We start from the raw sequence: 15,971 nt of genomic DNA, 5'->3' as shown, positions 1-15,971 counted from the left end.
CTTGTGGGTCCCAGGAGCTACAGTAAAGGGGATTTGAGTAGGGAGTTGGACCAGATGAGGTCTAGAGGTCTTGTTCCAACTAAAATTTCTCTGTGATTGCAATCCCAGTGATGTTAGGAGACTTTGAGCCAGAGGTAGCTTTTGTTGCTGGAAACACCTTCCCCCCTTCTCCTCCCTTGTATTCATAAGCTGTTGATGGGATTTGAGGGTAGCTGTGCAATGTTTGCGTATAAAAATGCACTGGTGCTTCATGCATTTTGAGGTTTAACTTCATAAATTCTGAAACTCTGGAGTGCAGGATGGTAGACCCTCTGAAATTTCTTTTATGTAGAAGCCATATCTTACAGTTTATCTGAGGGCTGTGCAGRTAACTGAAGGCTGTATAAAATAAAGGAAGTTGTAGCCATTCATCTTTCACACTAATGGACCACAGAAATTACAAGCTGGAGCATGCAGCTTAATCTTGCCACAAGGCAAAGTGCTGCATACTTTGCCTTCAATTTATGCATGCTATACCTTTTTTATTAAATGTAAAAGAGCARTTGACAGGATTTTTCCAGTGAACCTGCTTTCACTATACCTGGTAGATAGCCGGTACATTTCAGTATGTAGTAAAATGATCATTAGTGGTTTCTTTACTATTCATAATAACTGTCTTTGAACTTTGAGGACAGTTATGGATTATCCTCTGTCTCAGAGAGAAGAGCGAGGAAGTTATGTATTAGTTTTTGAGTGTGTTAATCAATAGATGACCCACTTTGTGAAGTATTTCCCTTGTTGTTAGGTGATTCAGTGAGGGCAGTATGTAAAGGGCCCAAGCAGTGGTTGTGTATCTTTGCTTGGTCAGGCCTTAATACGCAGATGGCTCTTTGCCTCTTTCTTTTCTGTGTTCCTCCTTGTATTATAACTTTGAATTGTCTCTCTGTTGTTGCAGTGTGCAGAGGAGTGAATGCCCCATGTTGTGTTAGTGCCTGTCTGCCATGCTGGCCTGTCTGCCAGGACCAGGTGACCTCTCCTTTCAGCTTCTTTCTTACACGCAGATGAACACTGGACTTCAGAAATGTGAGTGACGTTTTGTCTGCAGGATGTGGTTAACTGTTAAATCTGGCACTGGTACAGCTGTGAAATAAACATTTAGGATACAGTGGGAAAACTGTTTAATGGTAGAGTCTTTGCTTTGTTATGCCTTCAAGGCATCCATCACTAAGGGCTGTGAGAAACAGCTATGAAGGTTCAAGTGTGTACTGCAAGCACTCTCTCTGCCCCCCTCCCAGCTTTATAAAGGTTAATTTTAACCATAGCAGGACAAAATGCAAGCAAGGTTTCCATGAGACTCTTGCCTTCTTGCTAAAAACGTTTTGTACCAATAGTGTTGACTTGCTTCTTAATACAGCTTTTTCCTGACTCTCGCATTTCCATGAAATGGAAACCAATAAAAGTTAGCTCAGGCCAATGTAAACCTGTTGAGGTCAATTCTGTTGTTCTACCTAGCTGAGACATATTGCAAATACTAGTGATCTATCCCAAATTACTAATGTTCAAAGTTTCTGTCTTCTTTCTGCTCTCTCTTTGGTGCATCTGAAAATGTCTGCAGAATACTATAATAATTCATTTTTGATAACTTCAGTAATTCTTTTGATGGTTGTGCTGGTATTTTAAGAACTTGTGTTTGGCAACATGTACCTATTTGCTAGAGAGATTTTTTTAAAAATGTTACTCTGGCTGTGCTCCTTTATCTCTGAAGTTGCACTCTGATTGTTGAGCTGAAATTTCAGAAATACCAAGGTTTGTGCATAAGATCTGTGTACTTGGTCTTTAGGGCTGTAACTTGTCTCTTGTGTTTGAAGTGGGCATTTGGGAAGTTTCTGTACCTTCAGTTTGTTGATGGAATCATTTACTCTCTGTAAAATCAAGTAATTTACATTCCAGTTACAGCCTAATTGTTAATATATTGAGATTTGTGTCACACTACTGAAAATAGCTAAGATAATATTGCAGTTAAGGGTGACATTCTCAAAGTTCTGGATCTACCAGAAGTGATTAATGCTCTTCAGGTACAAATGTGTGCTCCCCCACAGTACTTGAACAGAGTTTATGACAACTCCATGGGCTTGTAATGACACAATATTTGTAGAAGTCTTTGCTCACAAAAAGACTTCGTTAGATGGCATGAAGGTAGGCATTTGCCCCTCTTTCATTTTCAGTATGACTTTTGCTGATGCTTAAATATTCAGAAGATGGGCAGTTGTCATGAGAACATGCCTAGGTTCTTGCACTACATAAAGTTTCTTCAGTGGATTGGAAAGGATTCTGACAGCGAAAACTGATACAACCCTTTAGGTTTGTATGAGGATCATTGTGCATAATTCAGGTATTTGCTAGTCATGCATCTTACAAGCAATGTGCTAGTACCTGGGCAGTTTTTTAACCTGATGGTACCTGATGTTCTTTCCAAGAATTACTCATCTCCTTGCTGAAAGCATTGCTGTAACTTGTAACTTTAGTGAAGAGTTTTAGGTGTTGTATTTAAAAGAATTTAGGACATAAAGTAGCTGGCAGGCACTTGCTGCTGGTGGTAATGCTTGGCTGTTCCACTTTGTTCTGATTTATATGGGAAATGAAACTGCTCATACAGACTTGCCCACCCCTACTACAGATGTGTATAAAATTAATTGGTACATTTTTCTACATACTGTATATGCACAAGTAGTCTAGCCCCTGGCCAAAGGAAAGCTGCGTTAATGAGCATTTTTAATGAACAGTGACTTGTGACTTTTGGGGGTTGGAAGAGGACATTAATAGTGCTGTTCCTGTTATAAAAGCCACAGAACATCACCTGATACCCTTTATTCAGTCTCTTGGTCTTTATATTAATAATTTTTAAGTGTAGTTTTCAGGATCAGACTTTTTTTCGTGCTTAAAAAGCCACATTACCTCAATTACCTTTTTTTTTTCTCTTATTCACTTTCAAATAAGAGACTTTTTTTTTTTTTCTTAAAGATGATCTATGGAGTAGGAGTTCTGTGGACAAATATACAAATATTTTTCCTTTTGAAATTGACTGCTAAGGAACTGACTCCATATTGATATTCTTTCCTTTCTTTCAGTGACCCAAATGTAAATCCATAAATTCAATCAGAATGCTTGAGGCAAGACTGTATGGGTAATTTTCATAGCTATCGTTGGGTATAGTTGTGATACCTCAGGGCCTTGGAAGAAAAAGGTTGATCTGTTTTGATTGCGGTACAAAGTCAAGACGAAAGGTTTTTGTTGAGGAGCTTTTGTAGTGGGGGAAGAAAAGAGAGAAGGGCAAGTTGAGACTGAAGACAGATTCATCAACTAAAATTAACTCTTCTTTAAGGGTTGAGGGCTTCTTCAGTAAAGCCCATAGAGAAACTGCCRCAGTTGAGATTTTTATGCAGGAGATGGGCACAGCTGTTCTTTGCTTGTCCCAGTGCAGATACTCTGATTAGGGTAAGAATCCTGAAGGCTTGTTTATATTTTATTTAATTTTAATGAAAATTTAACCATAAGCGATTTTCAAAGCTGTGGGTTTTAAAGCCTTCATGTAAAATGCACTTAAGAGAAGATGTTACATCAGTGCTGAGGTGAGGCAGAAAAATATATCTCATCTGACAACAAAAATAGCTCCAGTGTGGTGCAACACATAAAAGAATGTGAACAGATGAACTGATGGCCACAATATTAGCTGGAGCGTGAACTTGGAGCTCACCAGTTTATTGAAGTAATTGCTCATGTGCATAGTTTTACCCTATAGACAACATGAAATAATTTAAGGCAGATTACTTTTCAGCAAAAGCATTTTGCCTCGCATGTACCTAAAGATAGCTTTGTGGAGCTCATCCCATAGCTTTTTAAATGTAATTTGTTCCTCTGCCATCCTCCTAATCATTTTATGGCCTGATGCAGAATTCTTGGCCACAAATGATGCCCGCATACACAATTTTCTTTAAATCTATTGTAGCTATTTTTCCATTCACTTAGTTACCTGACCTAATTGTTATTTATTGGTTTGTAGGATATTCTTGATCATCTCTTAATGCTTCTCTCCTTTCTGATAACTATTTTTTTTTGTTAACTGTTTCAGTCATTGAGCCTTGTATATGGAAATACTAGTGCAGCACAACATTTTAAACAGTGTGTTGGGAGAAACATATCATCTTGATCAGGCCTAAGTAAAATGGTTAAGTTAGTTCATAAGAGACGCATAATCTTAGATGCACACTGAAAGAGGTTAATTTGAAATAGTGGCTGGTTTCAGAAAATCATGTCCAAGGGATTTTAAAAATGGTTTAGCATTTGATAGGATACTGAATTTGATGATGGTGTGTTTTTCAAGTTGGATGGAGAGGTTATTTTCACTTTTTAAAGGAAGGAATTATTTCAGATTCTGGATTACAGATGTGCTTTAACTAATAGATGTGGTCTGTTCAATCATTAACATTTTAGCTTTTCTTTTTCTAAAAGGTTCCACTACAGTTCCTGTAGAGTAAAAAATAATAATAATAAAAAAATGCTTGAATAAAAGAATATTTAGTATCGCTTCGCTGTTAATGTTTACTACCTAATTTGTTGTGCCTATAGAAGCCTAAAACAGGTTAGGAAATTTTAATGGGAAAGATGTTTTAAAATATCTACCTCATTTTTCACCTGAAAATAGAAGCTTTATGTGAAAATGGCCCCCTCTCACATAAACCATAATATAGATGGATATGGCTTCCTTTATCTGGTGTTGATAGCTCTTCTCTAATAGAAGACTGGAACAGAAAGGATGTTTAGGTTAATATTAAATGAGTGTTTCTTCTGATAAGAGAGAGGATGGTATATCCAGTATTTAGACAGGACAGAGTGCAAGACTATAAATGGCACCATGGTACATGCTTTGGTAGAGATGCAAGACAGCCTACTTGCAAAGCTTCCCATTTAACAAAAGATATTTTTAATATTTCTGTAATTTTCCTTTCCTTGGATATCTATCCTGTTTTCTACTTCCTGTCCTTTACTTTCTGAAAGTGAGCTCTCTGAAAGTGAGCTCTCTTAGAGAAGTGGTGATCTCCCTTGCTTGTGAAGACAAGAAGCTACCAGATGCAAAGACATTGAAAGATGGTTAGTTCTTAGGCTTTAGCTGTATTCAGGAGCCTTTTGGAGGCAGTTTGCTTAAAAATAAAATCAGAGGTGCATTTTAAAAAGGACCATTTGCTTGGGAGCATCAAGCTCTCTACCTGAGCTCTTAGATTTTCTTGGGTCAGAGAGCCATGTGCAAGGCAAAGTTGCTCTTGGGCTCTAGAGGAGTTGGCTGCAGCGTTTCCTGTTCTTTCAGCCCAGCAGTAGATGTCATGGGAGGCTGAATGTTTTAGCAAAGGTGATGGGCATTGCTGTTCAGTGAACTGTTTGCAAAGTAGAAAAAATCAAGCAAAATCAAAATCAGATTGTCAAAGCTGCAAGCCTATATTTGAAGATTATAAAATCACTTCTAAAGTAGTAGTTTTAGAGGAGTTAAGCGGCATAGCTGTGGTAAGGAGACGGCCCAACTCTCTGCTTGGAATAAGATTATAGCTAGAGAGGCACAAGCATTTCCCTTGGTTTCTGAAGTTCCTTCCAAAAATATACTTGTGACCCACTGCTGTTCAAGCTTGTAGGCCAGGTAGGTATCTCCTAAATGTGAACAGGTGAAACCACGCCTCTGTCTCCAGAAGGCTTTTGCCTGTGTCTGGGGAGTAGTACATTTTTAATCCTGTGAGATAATCACATAATTTTGCTGTTTGATACTAGGATGCTATGCCTAATAAGGTGTACACTGAAAATTCAGCTGAAGAGCTAATTGCAAGCTATAAAATGATGCATGGGTAACCTCCTTCCATTTGCTGAACTTGGACTAACAAGGACTTCCTAATGGACAAAAWGATACTCAGTACTCTCAGATGTCAGCAGCTAGAATAGAACTGAAATTTAAATGGAGACTTTAGTTGAAGAGCTTTGTAGGTTCCCACCTCAGCATTACATGAGTTTAGTGTCTAATTCAGAAACCAGAAAGTTATGAATTAAACATTAAAGATTTTTAGAATGACTTGAAGAGTTATGGGGAAGAAGCCTTAAATTAAGAGAATATAAACTACCCCACCACCGCAAGCAGTAATAAATATTGCAAGGTGGAGACAATTTGATGTTTATAGCATGCTACCTGTTTTTATCCAACTGTAAACGTACTCTGGTCAAAACATTGGTTTTGTTTTGCCCCCTTAGGCAGGTCTCGCCTTAAGTTGCTTTGGGGGTTGTGTTGGTAGCCAGGTAATAAAAGGAATAAAAGGAATGAGGTACCTGGTGTATGATCTACTAGGCTGGGAAGATGAGGTTCTTGCTTCTCCATTCCCTCAAGGTTTTCTACCCGTGTTGTGTAACTTTCTCGTCCTGAGGTTGATCCCTTATTTACCAGAGTTGATATTGATAAATTTCCTTTCTCCGCAGGGGACACTACACAGAAAATGAGATCTGCACAGTATCCTACCCCAGCAGAATTGGATGCTTATGCTAAGAAGGTCGCCAACAATCCACTGACTATAAAAATTTTTCCAAACAGTGTCAAGGTTCCCCAGAGGAAACATATACGCCGTACTGTGAACGGACTTGATACTTCGGGTCAGAGGTACAGTCCTTACCCGTCTCAGGCCACCACGAAGACAGGCCTCCTGGCGATAGTCAAATCTCCAGCAAAAGGAATTATCAAAGACTTTGACGGAACACGCACACGTCTGCTGCCGGAAGCGATGATGAATCCCCCTTCCACACCATACGTTGCACCTAGCACTTTAACCCACCCCCAGGCGCTTGCTCGCCAGCAGGCTCTCCAGCATGCACAGACTTTGCCGCACCCCCAGAGTATACCACAGCCACAGACTTTGCAGCACCCTCAGGGTATACCACAGCCACAAAGCTTACCGCACCCTCAGGGGATACCGCAGGCGCTGCCGCACCCTCAGAATATGCAGCAGCCGCAAGGCTTGCAGCATCCTCAGACCATGGCACACCAGACTCTGCAGCACCCTCCGAATCCTTTGCTGCAGCCAGGTTTACATGGAAGCAGAAAGATGCCGGATGCAGATGCGCCGCCGAATGTGACCGTGTCTACCTCAACCATTCCCCTCTCTATGGCTGCCACCCTGCAGCAGAACCAGCCACCGGACCTGAGCAGCATTGTGCACCAGATTAACCAGTTCTGCCAGGCCAGAGCTGGCATTAGCACTACCTCAGTATGTGAGGGACAGATTGCAAACCCCAGTCCTATAAGTCGCAACCTGCTTATCAATGCAAGTACCAGGGTATCTACTCACAATGTCCCTACACCCATGCCTTCCTGTGTAGTAAACCCTGTAGATCATGCTGCTGCTGCTATTCCTTCTGCCTCTGTTAATGTGCCCATGGTGAATATTAACAGGGTGCCGTCTGCATACCAGAATGAAATCAAATCGGTTGCATGGAACCAGCATCAGCTTGCACATCTGCAGCAAATGTGTGGGGATGTTGCTGGGCCTGCTGGACTTGCAGGGAAGCACCCTCAGAGAGAGATTGCAGGGCAGAGTTTTCCTGGCAAAACAAACTACCCTCAAGAACTGTGCATGGGCCAGTCATTCAACTTGAAGCCCCCCATTGAGAAGCCTACACCTTCTCCACCTGTGAATGGATTGCAGGGACCCTTGCCATATACTAATGGGCACTATTTCCAGCCCATATGGAATAACATTCTGCCCACACCGAACAGTGACAGCTCTGGGTCCCAGGACCTTGCCATGCCTTTCCACGGCGGACAGCCAACAGGAGCGCCACTAGATTGTGCAGGAGGAACTCATTACAGAGCTGGAGCCGGTCCATCCAGCCAGAATAATGTGATGCAGACCATGGATTACCTAAGCGGGGACTTCCAGCAGTCTTGCTTCAGAGATCAGAGCATGGCCGTGCTGGGAAAAGTCCATCGGCCTCCCATGAACCGAGCACCTGAACCAACTGATAGTCGAAATCTTCATATTCAACACCCAGGGTATAGATAGGCTGCAGTCACTTTCACAGACAAAATTATAGGTTTAGTCTTAATTTTAATTAATAAGCAAGGCATTTTTAACTTGCAAACTTGTGTGATCATTATAGTAACCGTTGGAAGAAGACATACTGTATATTTCAGAGCTTTGCTTACATGTTATCTATCTCCTTTATGCATCAAATATTTAACATGCCTTTTGTTTCAAAGAATTTCATTACACTACTTCACACCACAGCTGTTTCCTCACCGCAGAACCCCCTTTGTGCAGCTTTTGCCTTCTGCTTAGTAACTACTTGCTGGACTGATGCTAAGTTGCTGCAGGGTTTCACAGTTGCATCTGTTTGCCAGCTCCTTAAAGAGCTGATAGGTAGCATAGCTGCTTAAATTTCCATCTCAATTTCCTCTGAAGATTAAGAGCAACAGAATTTGTCAGGAAGCAGGGCTTATTTTCAACTCAAAAGCCCATTTCATTAATGCATTAAACATTGACCATTTGCACTGTCTAGAGGCCTATATAATTGAAAAAAAAGCCTACATTTGAAAAGAGCTAGCTAGGGGTATATATTTAGGCATTAATATAGGAAGAAGCTTTTCTGCTATTTCTTGCAGAGATGTCTGCATTTATCGTTTAGACTTTGTCCAAAGTCAAAAGTCTCTGGCAGATACTTCTGACACTTTTTTTGCGAACAGGGTATGGGGGGGAGGGGGGAATGGCAGTTTTAGGATGTAGGCAGTATAACTGCCATAGGTAGCTGCCTTTTTCAGCATTGTACTTCCCTTCCCCGCTCCCCTTTCGCCGGTGTAAAAGCTAACTTTGTCTGAACCTCTTGCTGCTACGAGTCTGGCCTTCCTGATGTGAAGTGCTGTTCTGCGGTTTTACTGTGGGAATCCAGACCCACTGACAACTCCAAAAAGGGTTCAGTTGCTTCTCCAGTAGCTAGAATTAATTTCAGGGTGAGGAGACATAACTAGAAGCTTGTCTCTGGTGCAATGAAAGGACACGCGGAGTGACGTGGCTTATCACATTCCAGTAGCAGCACTGATGGAATGGACGGTGTTTGATCTGAAGTGAAGCTCCAGCCGTGAGACGCTGTGGGACTTAGTCCCATATTCTTCTACATTAAAACGCCACAGTAGATTTAATGAAACGATTCTCTTCTCTGGGAATTAGTGAAGCTATTTATAACATACCTTTTTCCCAGAGTCTTGGTGCCTAACTATTTCTATTCCTTTCTCATGTCACTTACAGCAGCTAGTTGAGTCGGTGACCAGTAGGACACTAACTATTGGATAACCTCAGCGTCTTGTTTTCTTCAGCGTATTGAAACATACTTTTCCTTTTCAATAGCCGAATTTGTTGTAAGTAGAAAATTTCTCATCTCTGTTAATGAGACTAATACTTGAACATAATGATCACAATCAAGTTTGGAAATTAAAAAAAATAAATGCATTGATTCTTTATATGTACACTGGCTAAAACTATTGCTCTACACTGTAACTTTTAAGTGTAATATTTCTGTATGAATGTCGCCTGGTAGTGTGGGTTTGAGTAGCATTGTGTATGGGTGAACCCACTGGCCTCTGCCATTCACTGGCCTCCCTCACAGCCCTTGGAAAAACAAAGCCTTAAGTATTTGCTCCTTGAACTTTCCTTAATGAGCATGGTTTAAAATCTTAAGACATCATACAAAATTAAAAAAAAAAAAAAACTTATACAAGTTTTGAAGTGACGTCATAGTTGGCTAGAGATTCTTAAAATTTTTCGTAAATGGAAAAATTAGAAAACATTTATTTGTATTTTTTTAATTTAGACGTGTAGTTCTGGGCTGTAACAAATATTTAGGTTTCAAAGCTTAGCAKAGTACGTTTTCTGATTCCTTGCGTAAGTTGGTACACTTAATCATGTCATTATTTAAATTCTTTTAAGTGTACTATAAACCGTTCTTTAGTGATAACTCTTTAGCAAAGTTAAGCAATTTAACTAAAGACGGATTAAATTATGTGTTGGCTTGTGTTGCCTTATATTTAAAAAGGAAGAAATGCCTGATTGTGTTATGCCAAATGATAGCAACATGAAGTCCTAATTTATTGTTTATAATCGTATTCCTGCAGTCTTTGTGAAAACTGGTAAATATACATCTATGAAAGAACTAAAATCCTGAGGCTTTTCATGCAATATTTTTCTGAATACGTTATATTGGAAGCCAAGGCTCAAGTCTGAAGCTGCTTCCCATACAGTCTCCCTATTGTCTTCCCTGTCCTACTCCCCAAATTGATCTAGGGCTGTGCTATGACTTTACCATGTCCTGCTAAGTTAGTTACTGTAAGGTGTTCTGCTATCTGAATACATACCTTTTACTAAATAAAATACTGGCATCTCCTCTGTTCATTAGCCTGCTACAAATATGAACCCAGACTGTTATTTAAAACTAATTATCCTACTCTTCCCCTAAGAGGGAGACCGAATAAAACCCCGTGTTGTGGTTATTTGACAAAGTGATTTCAATGCCTAAGTTATAGTAATGTTACTGTTAGCGATGGAAGTATGCTGTGAATTGTTACGAATTGTTCTGCACTGGCAGGTGCAGATAGAATCACGACCTCTGAGACTTTGCCCTGGTACAGCAGGACTGGGAAGCAAAAATATTCCTAAGACTCATTCAGGTAGGATTTTGCCATTAGCGTGCTTGAAAAATAGGAATCATTTTACTATTAAAATGTATTAAAATACATCCTTTTTTGTTCTAGGACTGAGATTTTTCTTTATATGCAACCTTTTTCATTTCTTCTGTGGCCTATTGCCAATAGCTTCTTCCTTCTAAGCAATTAGATCTTCTCAAAGAGAAATATTAATATTTACCTGCCTGATTTCTAGCTACAACTTTTGAATGCAAACAGTCAATCCGCTACTCGCAGTAGAAGCCCAACTTGAGGCTCCTCTGTGGATGCACAGCCAAGCATGCACCATTGCTTAGCGTGGTGTCAAAGGGAAGAGCGTATGAGGCTTAAGCCAGAGGCCAGTAGTACCTTTCCATCTGATGTTGCTGTAGAATGGTGCACGTGTGTGTTTAGGAGGTGTGCTCTTTTAGAAATGTTTGTCCATGTTCCTTCAGTTTTTCATGCTCTGGCTCGTGCCAGAGTATTCCTTGTAGAAAGACAAGTAACTTGTTCTAAGGCAAATAATATACTTGGTTCATGCAATACTGAATGCGATGACAGCTTCCCGGGTCAACAGAGCGCAGAGTAGCACGTGTTTGCTGGTGGCCAGTTTGTGAACTTCCTGGGCTTTCCCCTGGGACGATGATGCAGATGGTCGCCTTCCTCTGGAGCTTACACCACTGTTCCCATTGCAGCTGTCAGCTTACCTTTTGTTGTTCTTTTTTTTTTTTTGGGGGGGGGGGGTTTGATTAGGTTTTTTTTTGGTTTTTTTATTGTTATTTTTTAATTCCACTGAAGGGTCAGTCATTCCATAACTTCCAATTCAAGCACAGTGTTTTTCTTTCCCTGATCGTATGTGGATCCTGGATATTTGCTGGTGACAGTTCTGTTCTTTGAGGAAAGTGTAAGGTATTTTCAGATGTTTTTCTCGACCAGTTCTGAACTATTTATGCTGTGTCATCAGCACTGTAATCTGTTCTTGTTACAGTACCAGGCTGGTACAGCAGAATATCATTATTTGTGATGGTTTGTAGCAACTCTGTTGCCAGCTGGAGGTTGACATTAAGTAGATGCTAAAGGGATAAACGCAAAAGTGGTGTAAACCCTTCCAAAGGAAGCTTCCATCTCTAACATGTCTTTTCTTTTAAGCAGAAGCTTTGAAGCTGTTAAATCGCAAGCCCAGTTTGTTACAGCCCAAAGTTAACATTTTATAAAGACGCTTGTGAATTTTCTTTCTTTAAACTTATGATGTGAAAGATGTCTCCGTGGGACTCGGCCACTCCCGTAGAAACCAAACAGAAATGTTTGCTGGGGCTCACTGTGGAGAGAACTGGGAATTGCTGCTGTATTTCATTAAACCACATACTGATTATATACGCTGCTTCTTATGTGCTACGGGTATGAACTAGATTTCTTTTTTTTCTTTTTTTTTTTTTTGGTCTGCAGGAAAAATAAAGCAAAAAAAAAGAGAGAGAGAGAGAGAGACTTGGTCCCTCTGCCCCTTCTGCTGTTTTTATGCAGTGTGAATGAATGAGGCTTGCTTGGCCTGTAGTAATCGATACATGAAGCCAAAGGGCTGTAGAGAATGGGTGTTCTTGGCTGGAAGCTGGACACTTGCCATAAAGGGAGTTTGGGGACGGGTCTCTAAGGGTTTCTGGGGTGTGAAATGTGTAGGGCACGTTTCCTGTAGCCAGGATGCCTTTGTCCTGTAAGAGCACCAAGGTCTGGAAAAACGTAGTATCATATAAAAAATTGTAGCCAAAAAAAGTGCTGAAATAATTATTCAAGAGCTCAGTAGGAGGAGGATTCAAGGAGATGATTTAAAGGCCTGTCAAGGTGAACTTTGAGACATCTTGGACAGATAGAAATAAACCTCTTTGAGAAGACAAAGTTTGTGATGGTTAGGTCTGTGCCATCGCCTCCCGTTGCGTGGTGTGGGGTGGGGGCAGGAGAAAGAGCAGCCGGCTCCCTCTGCTTGCTCCCCTCTCGCAGTCTGCGTCTCCTGTTTGGAAGAAAATTCTCTCTGGGAGATGTAGGGCTGCTCTGAAAGGTATAGCTGGAAGGCTCCTGATGCTGTTATTTAAAATGTTGGCATTAATAATTTGTGTGTAACAAACTGAACGTTTTGGTTATTAGCATAATATTCAATAAAAAATTTTAAAAGGGACTCATGTAACATTTGTAGAACCCTTCCAGAAGATAAGAGCCAAGAGGTTTTTCTTCACTTCATTGTGATCCAGGTATCTTATTTACATGGTTGGTTGCATGTTTTCATCTCTGTAGGAAAAAAGAATGACAAAACAACTGCTGATTGCTTCAAAATCCTTCTCCTCTGGACGTTCTGGAAACGTGAGTGTCTAAAACCCTCTGATGACAAATCTTTCATATGGATTCCAACGTTCCCCTGACACTGAGATACATACTTAGTTCCCACATGCTCTTCCAGGAATTTGGGCTAAAATGGGAAACTTTGAGTGGGAAGAGCTCTCCTTCCACCATAAATACTGCTGCACCCCACTTCCCAAATCCAGAAATGCTGATTGTGTGCAAAGCAACTGCTTTGTCTGCTTTGGGGAGATGTAATTTTAGAAACTTCATCCCCTTTGAATTTGTACTGTTGGAACTACATCAGTATTTCGTTCCTTAACATGTCCCATACAGGAGGATTCTTTCTGCAAATCCTTTCCAAGAAACTTTTACATCATCCTTGTGGCTAGTTAGACCTGTTTATCAGAGGTGAGATCTGCTGTGATAATTAGCCAGCGGGGACTTCACTGCAAMTGGTTGCTATTGCCACTGAGAAGTTAACTGCAAACAACTAACTGAACTAAAAGCCTCTAATGGCCTGCCACATGACAGAATAAGGTTCAGCCTTTTCAAACTTCTCCTTTAGCTCCAAAAATGCTTTTCTTCCAATGATTTAACTGCTGTTATGTGGTGTTTCCCTTTTATTCTACACTTTGTTCACCTTCCCCTGGTAGATGGTGGGAGGATGTTAATGTTGATTTTGATCGCAGCTAGACAATACATTGATGAAGATGTTCTGAATAGAAAAATAGTGACAAGTTGTTCCTTGATTGAGGCAGGTTATAAAGGAACAGCTGCTAAAGGAGTAGCTCTCGCGCTCTCCTGGGATCGTGGGCTGYGATGGGCTTTGCATCGTGCACTCTGCATCATTAAAGCAGCACTTCGTTGTAGGTCAGCTGAAAGTGCCCTCTGCCAAGACCGTGTTTCTCAGCTGGGTGTGTAACCTCTGTGGGCTCAAAAGATGTTACAAAACCCAGAAAAGCTTAAGGAATACTTTAGCTTAAAAAGTTCTGCTTGAAGTGTGAGTCCTGAAGGGTCACATGAAGGCAGGTGAAGCAGAAGGAAGTTGCACTTTCAAAGGTTACGTTCTCACGTTGGAATCTTAGCTTTGAGATAAATAAAACTCCCGGACCAGGACGCACATCGGCGCCAGGCTAGAAACAGGGCAGCAACATTGCTCCAGAACTACGAGAATTCGTGTATCACCCACCAATCTTAAACTGCGATTGCCTACGTTTCTGTGAAGGGCTTCCCTTAAGTGCCCCATGCCAYGAGCCTCGTTGCAACCTCTTCCCCTGGCTGAAGGGAAGGGAGAGCTCCGGGAGCGGTGCGGAGGCAGGAGGTGGCAGTGGGGCAAGGCCGGGCTTTCTTACTTGCTCTCTGCCACAGCTGTTGCTTTGGCACCCAGGGACTTTCGGGGCTSCTGGAGCCGTGGCCTGGGAGTCAGGCGAGAGCAGTTGGGCCCCATGAGCCCCTTACTCGCTCCCGCAGCACCGGACACCACGGGACCTGCCTGTGCCCAGTGACCCAGCCCGGGGCAGGMGGCTCCGGAGGTGCTCGAGGAGCTCGTGGCAGAGCCTCCAGCCACTGCTGTATTTCAGACATTCTCCCGATGCTAGACAAGGCCCAATTGTAATAAAATTACTGGAGTATTTTATCTAATTAGTTTAAGTTAATTTCAAGGCAATTGGGTACAAACCGTTAATTCAGCTGGGATGCCTGCTATCCTAAGAGAAGCACTAAAAGTGGTGAAATCACACCAAGATTTAATTGGTTCCCACCGTAAAATCCTCTCCTTCACTGCCCTCTTACTCGAATCCCACATTCCTTGGAAGGAAAAGGCATTGCGGGGAGAGGGGGCACACTTGCAGGTTTTTAATGAAGGATGTTAATAGCAATTTTGTCRTGCATTTTCATCCTTTATAAAATATTAACGTCCATTTTAGACCTCTTGACTGAGAGGCACCGATAATCAGTGCAAATACTGGCGGTGGGAACTACAACTCTATTACAGTACTATGGACAGGAATTCAAAATAAACCTCCAAGGGCTGCCCACTCTTTAAGCACAGTCTTTACCTTCAACAGCTTGGAAGCTGAGAATTTTTTTCTAAAATTTTCCCTGTCTAAATTGCAAAGGTTTTGTAAGTCTGGAAAGGGTTAGGTATTTATTTGAGATAAGTACATCTCCAGTGTGCCTGCGGTCTTAAACAAGCCAGCGAGCGCTCCCCTTGCAGAGGCGCTAAGGGCTTGCTCACTTTATAGGTTACTAAATAACTCTTTSCTCTCCAGCTAGAGCATCTTGTGAAATAGCTGACCGGTGTCACAGCCGTGTGGGATCGGTGCGGCTGAGAGAAAGCTGGTYCAACATGATACGGCAGATTCCAGGCCTTACAATAAATCTTCACACCAACAAGTTTCCAGGAAGTTTATTTTTAAACTTGATAGTTGAGTCTAAATTTAGTATCAAATTGATTTTTTTTCCTCCTCCCCTATGAATATTAAGAGCATCTCTACCTCCTGCTTCTCAACGCACTTCTCCTTGCAGGGKCTTTGCCACCCGATTTTTGACACAATTTATGCAAACACGGTAAGGTTAAGAGGTGCTCGAAGAGCCGGTTGACATTTAAAGCCCTGCGTTGCAGAAGAAGCACGCGCAGGTTCGCCGATTGCAAAGTACCTAGCTAAATTGAGACATGGTGCGGTGCTAATCGTTGCTGCTCTTGTGGCTGGGGGTGCTGGAGTGKTAGCGCTGGGAGCTGCTTGAGCGCGGCGCCTGATGGCAAAGCTCACATCTACGCTTGGAGAGGAGAAAAGTGCAACGCAGCAGCACGAGCGAGCTGTGTAAACAGGGCCTTGGCAGGRGAAGGAGCGTTTCAGGTTTGCAGCCGGTGCCGGGAGGGCTGCCCGTTGTGCCGGGTGTTTGCTTTTCCCTCCTCTGCGCCCCAGCAGCA

General features: G+C 41.7%; 1 protein-coding gene across 1 annotated transcript; it reads left to right on the top strand.

Moving 5' to 3' along the window:
• The first annotated feature begins 898 nt into the window (after positions 1–898).
• FAM222B (family with sequence similarity 222 member B) lies at positions 899–10,800 on the top strand. Its single transcript, XM_085318640.1, has 2 exons — positions 899–1,062; positions 6,487–10,800. The coding sequence occupies exons 1-2, from the start codon at positions 981–983 to the stop codon at positions 8,061–8,063; spliced, it is 1,659 nt and encodes a 552-aa protein (XP_085174766.1). The 5' UTR covers positions 899–980; the 3' UTR covers positions 8,064–10,800.
• Positions 10,801–15,971: the final 5,171 nt, after the last annotated feature.

Source organism: Rhea americana, unplaced genomic scaffold (genome assembly GCF_003343005.1).
Source record: "Rhea americana isolate MKP2758 unplaced genomic scaffold, rheAme1 scaffold_548, whole genome shotgun sequence".
NCBI classification, from domain to species: Eukaryota; Metazoa; Chordata; class Aves; order Rheiformes; family Rheidae; genus Rhea; species Rhea americana.
The sequence above is the reverse complement of the archived record's forward strand: the minus strand, read 5'-3'. Positions and strand labels throughout refer to the sequence as shown.

Coding starts and splice junctions, on each gene's coding strand:
- FAM222B (XM_085318640.1), top strand. CDS start 981: ATGCTGGCCTGTCTGCCAGGACCAGGTGACCTCTCCTTTCAGCTTCTT. Junction 1,063..6,486: donor GAACACTGGACTTCAGAAAT/GTGAGTGACGTT, acceptor CTTTCTCCGCAG/GGGACACTACACAGAAAATG.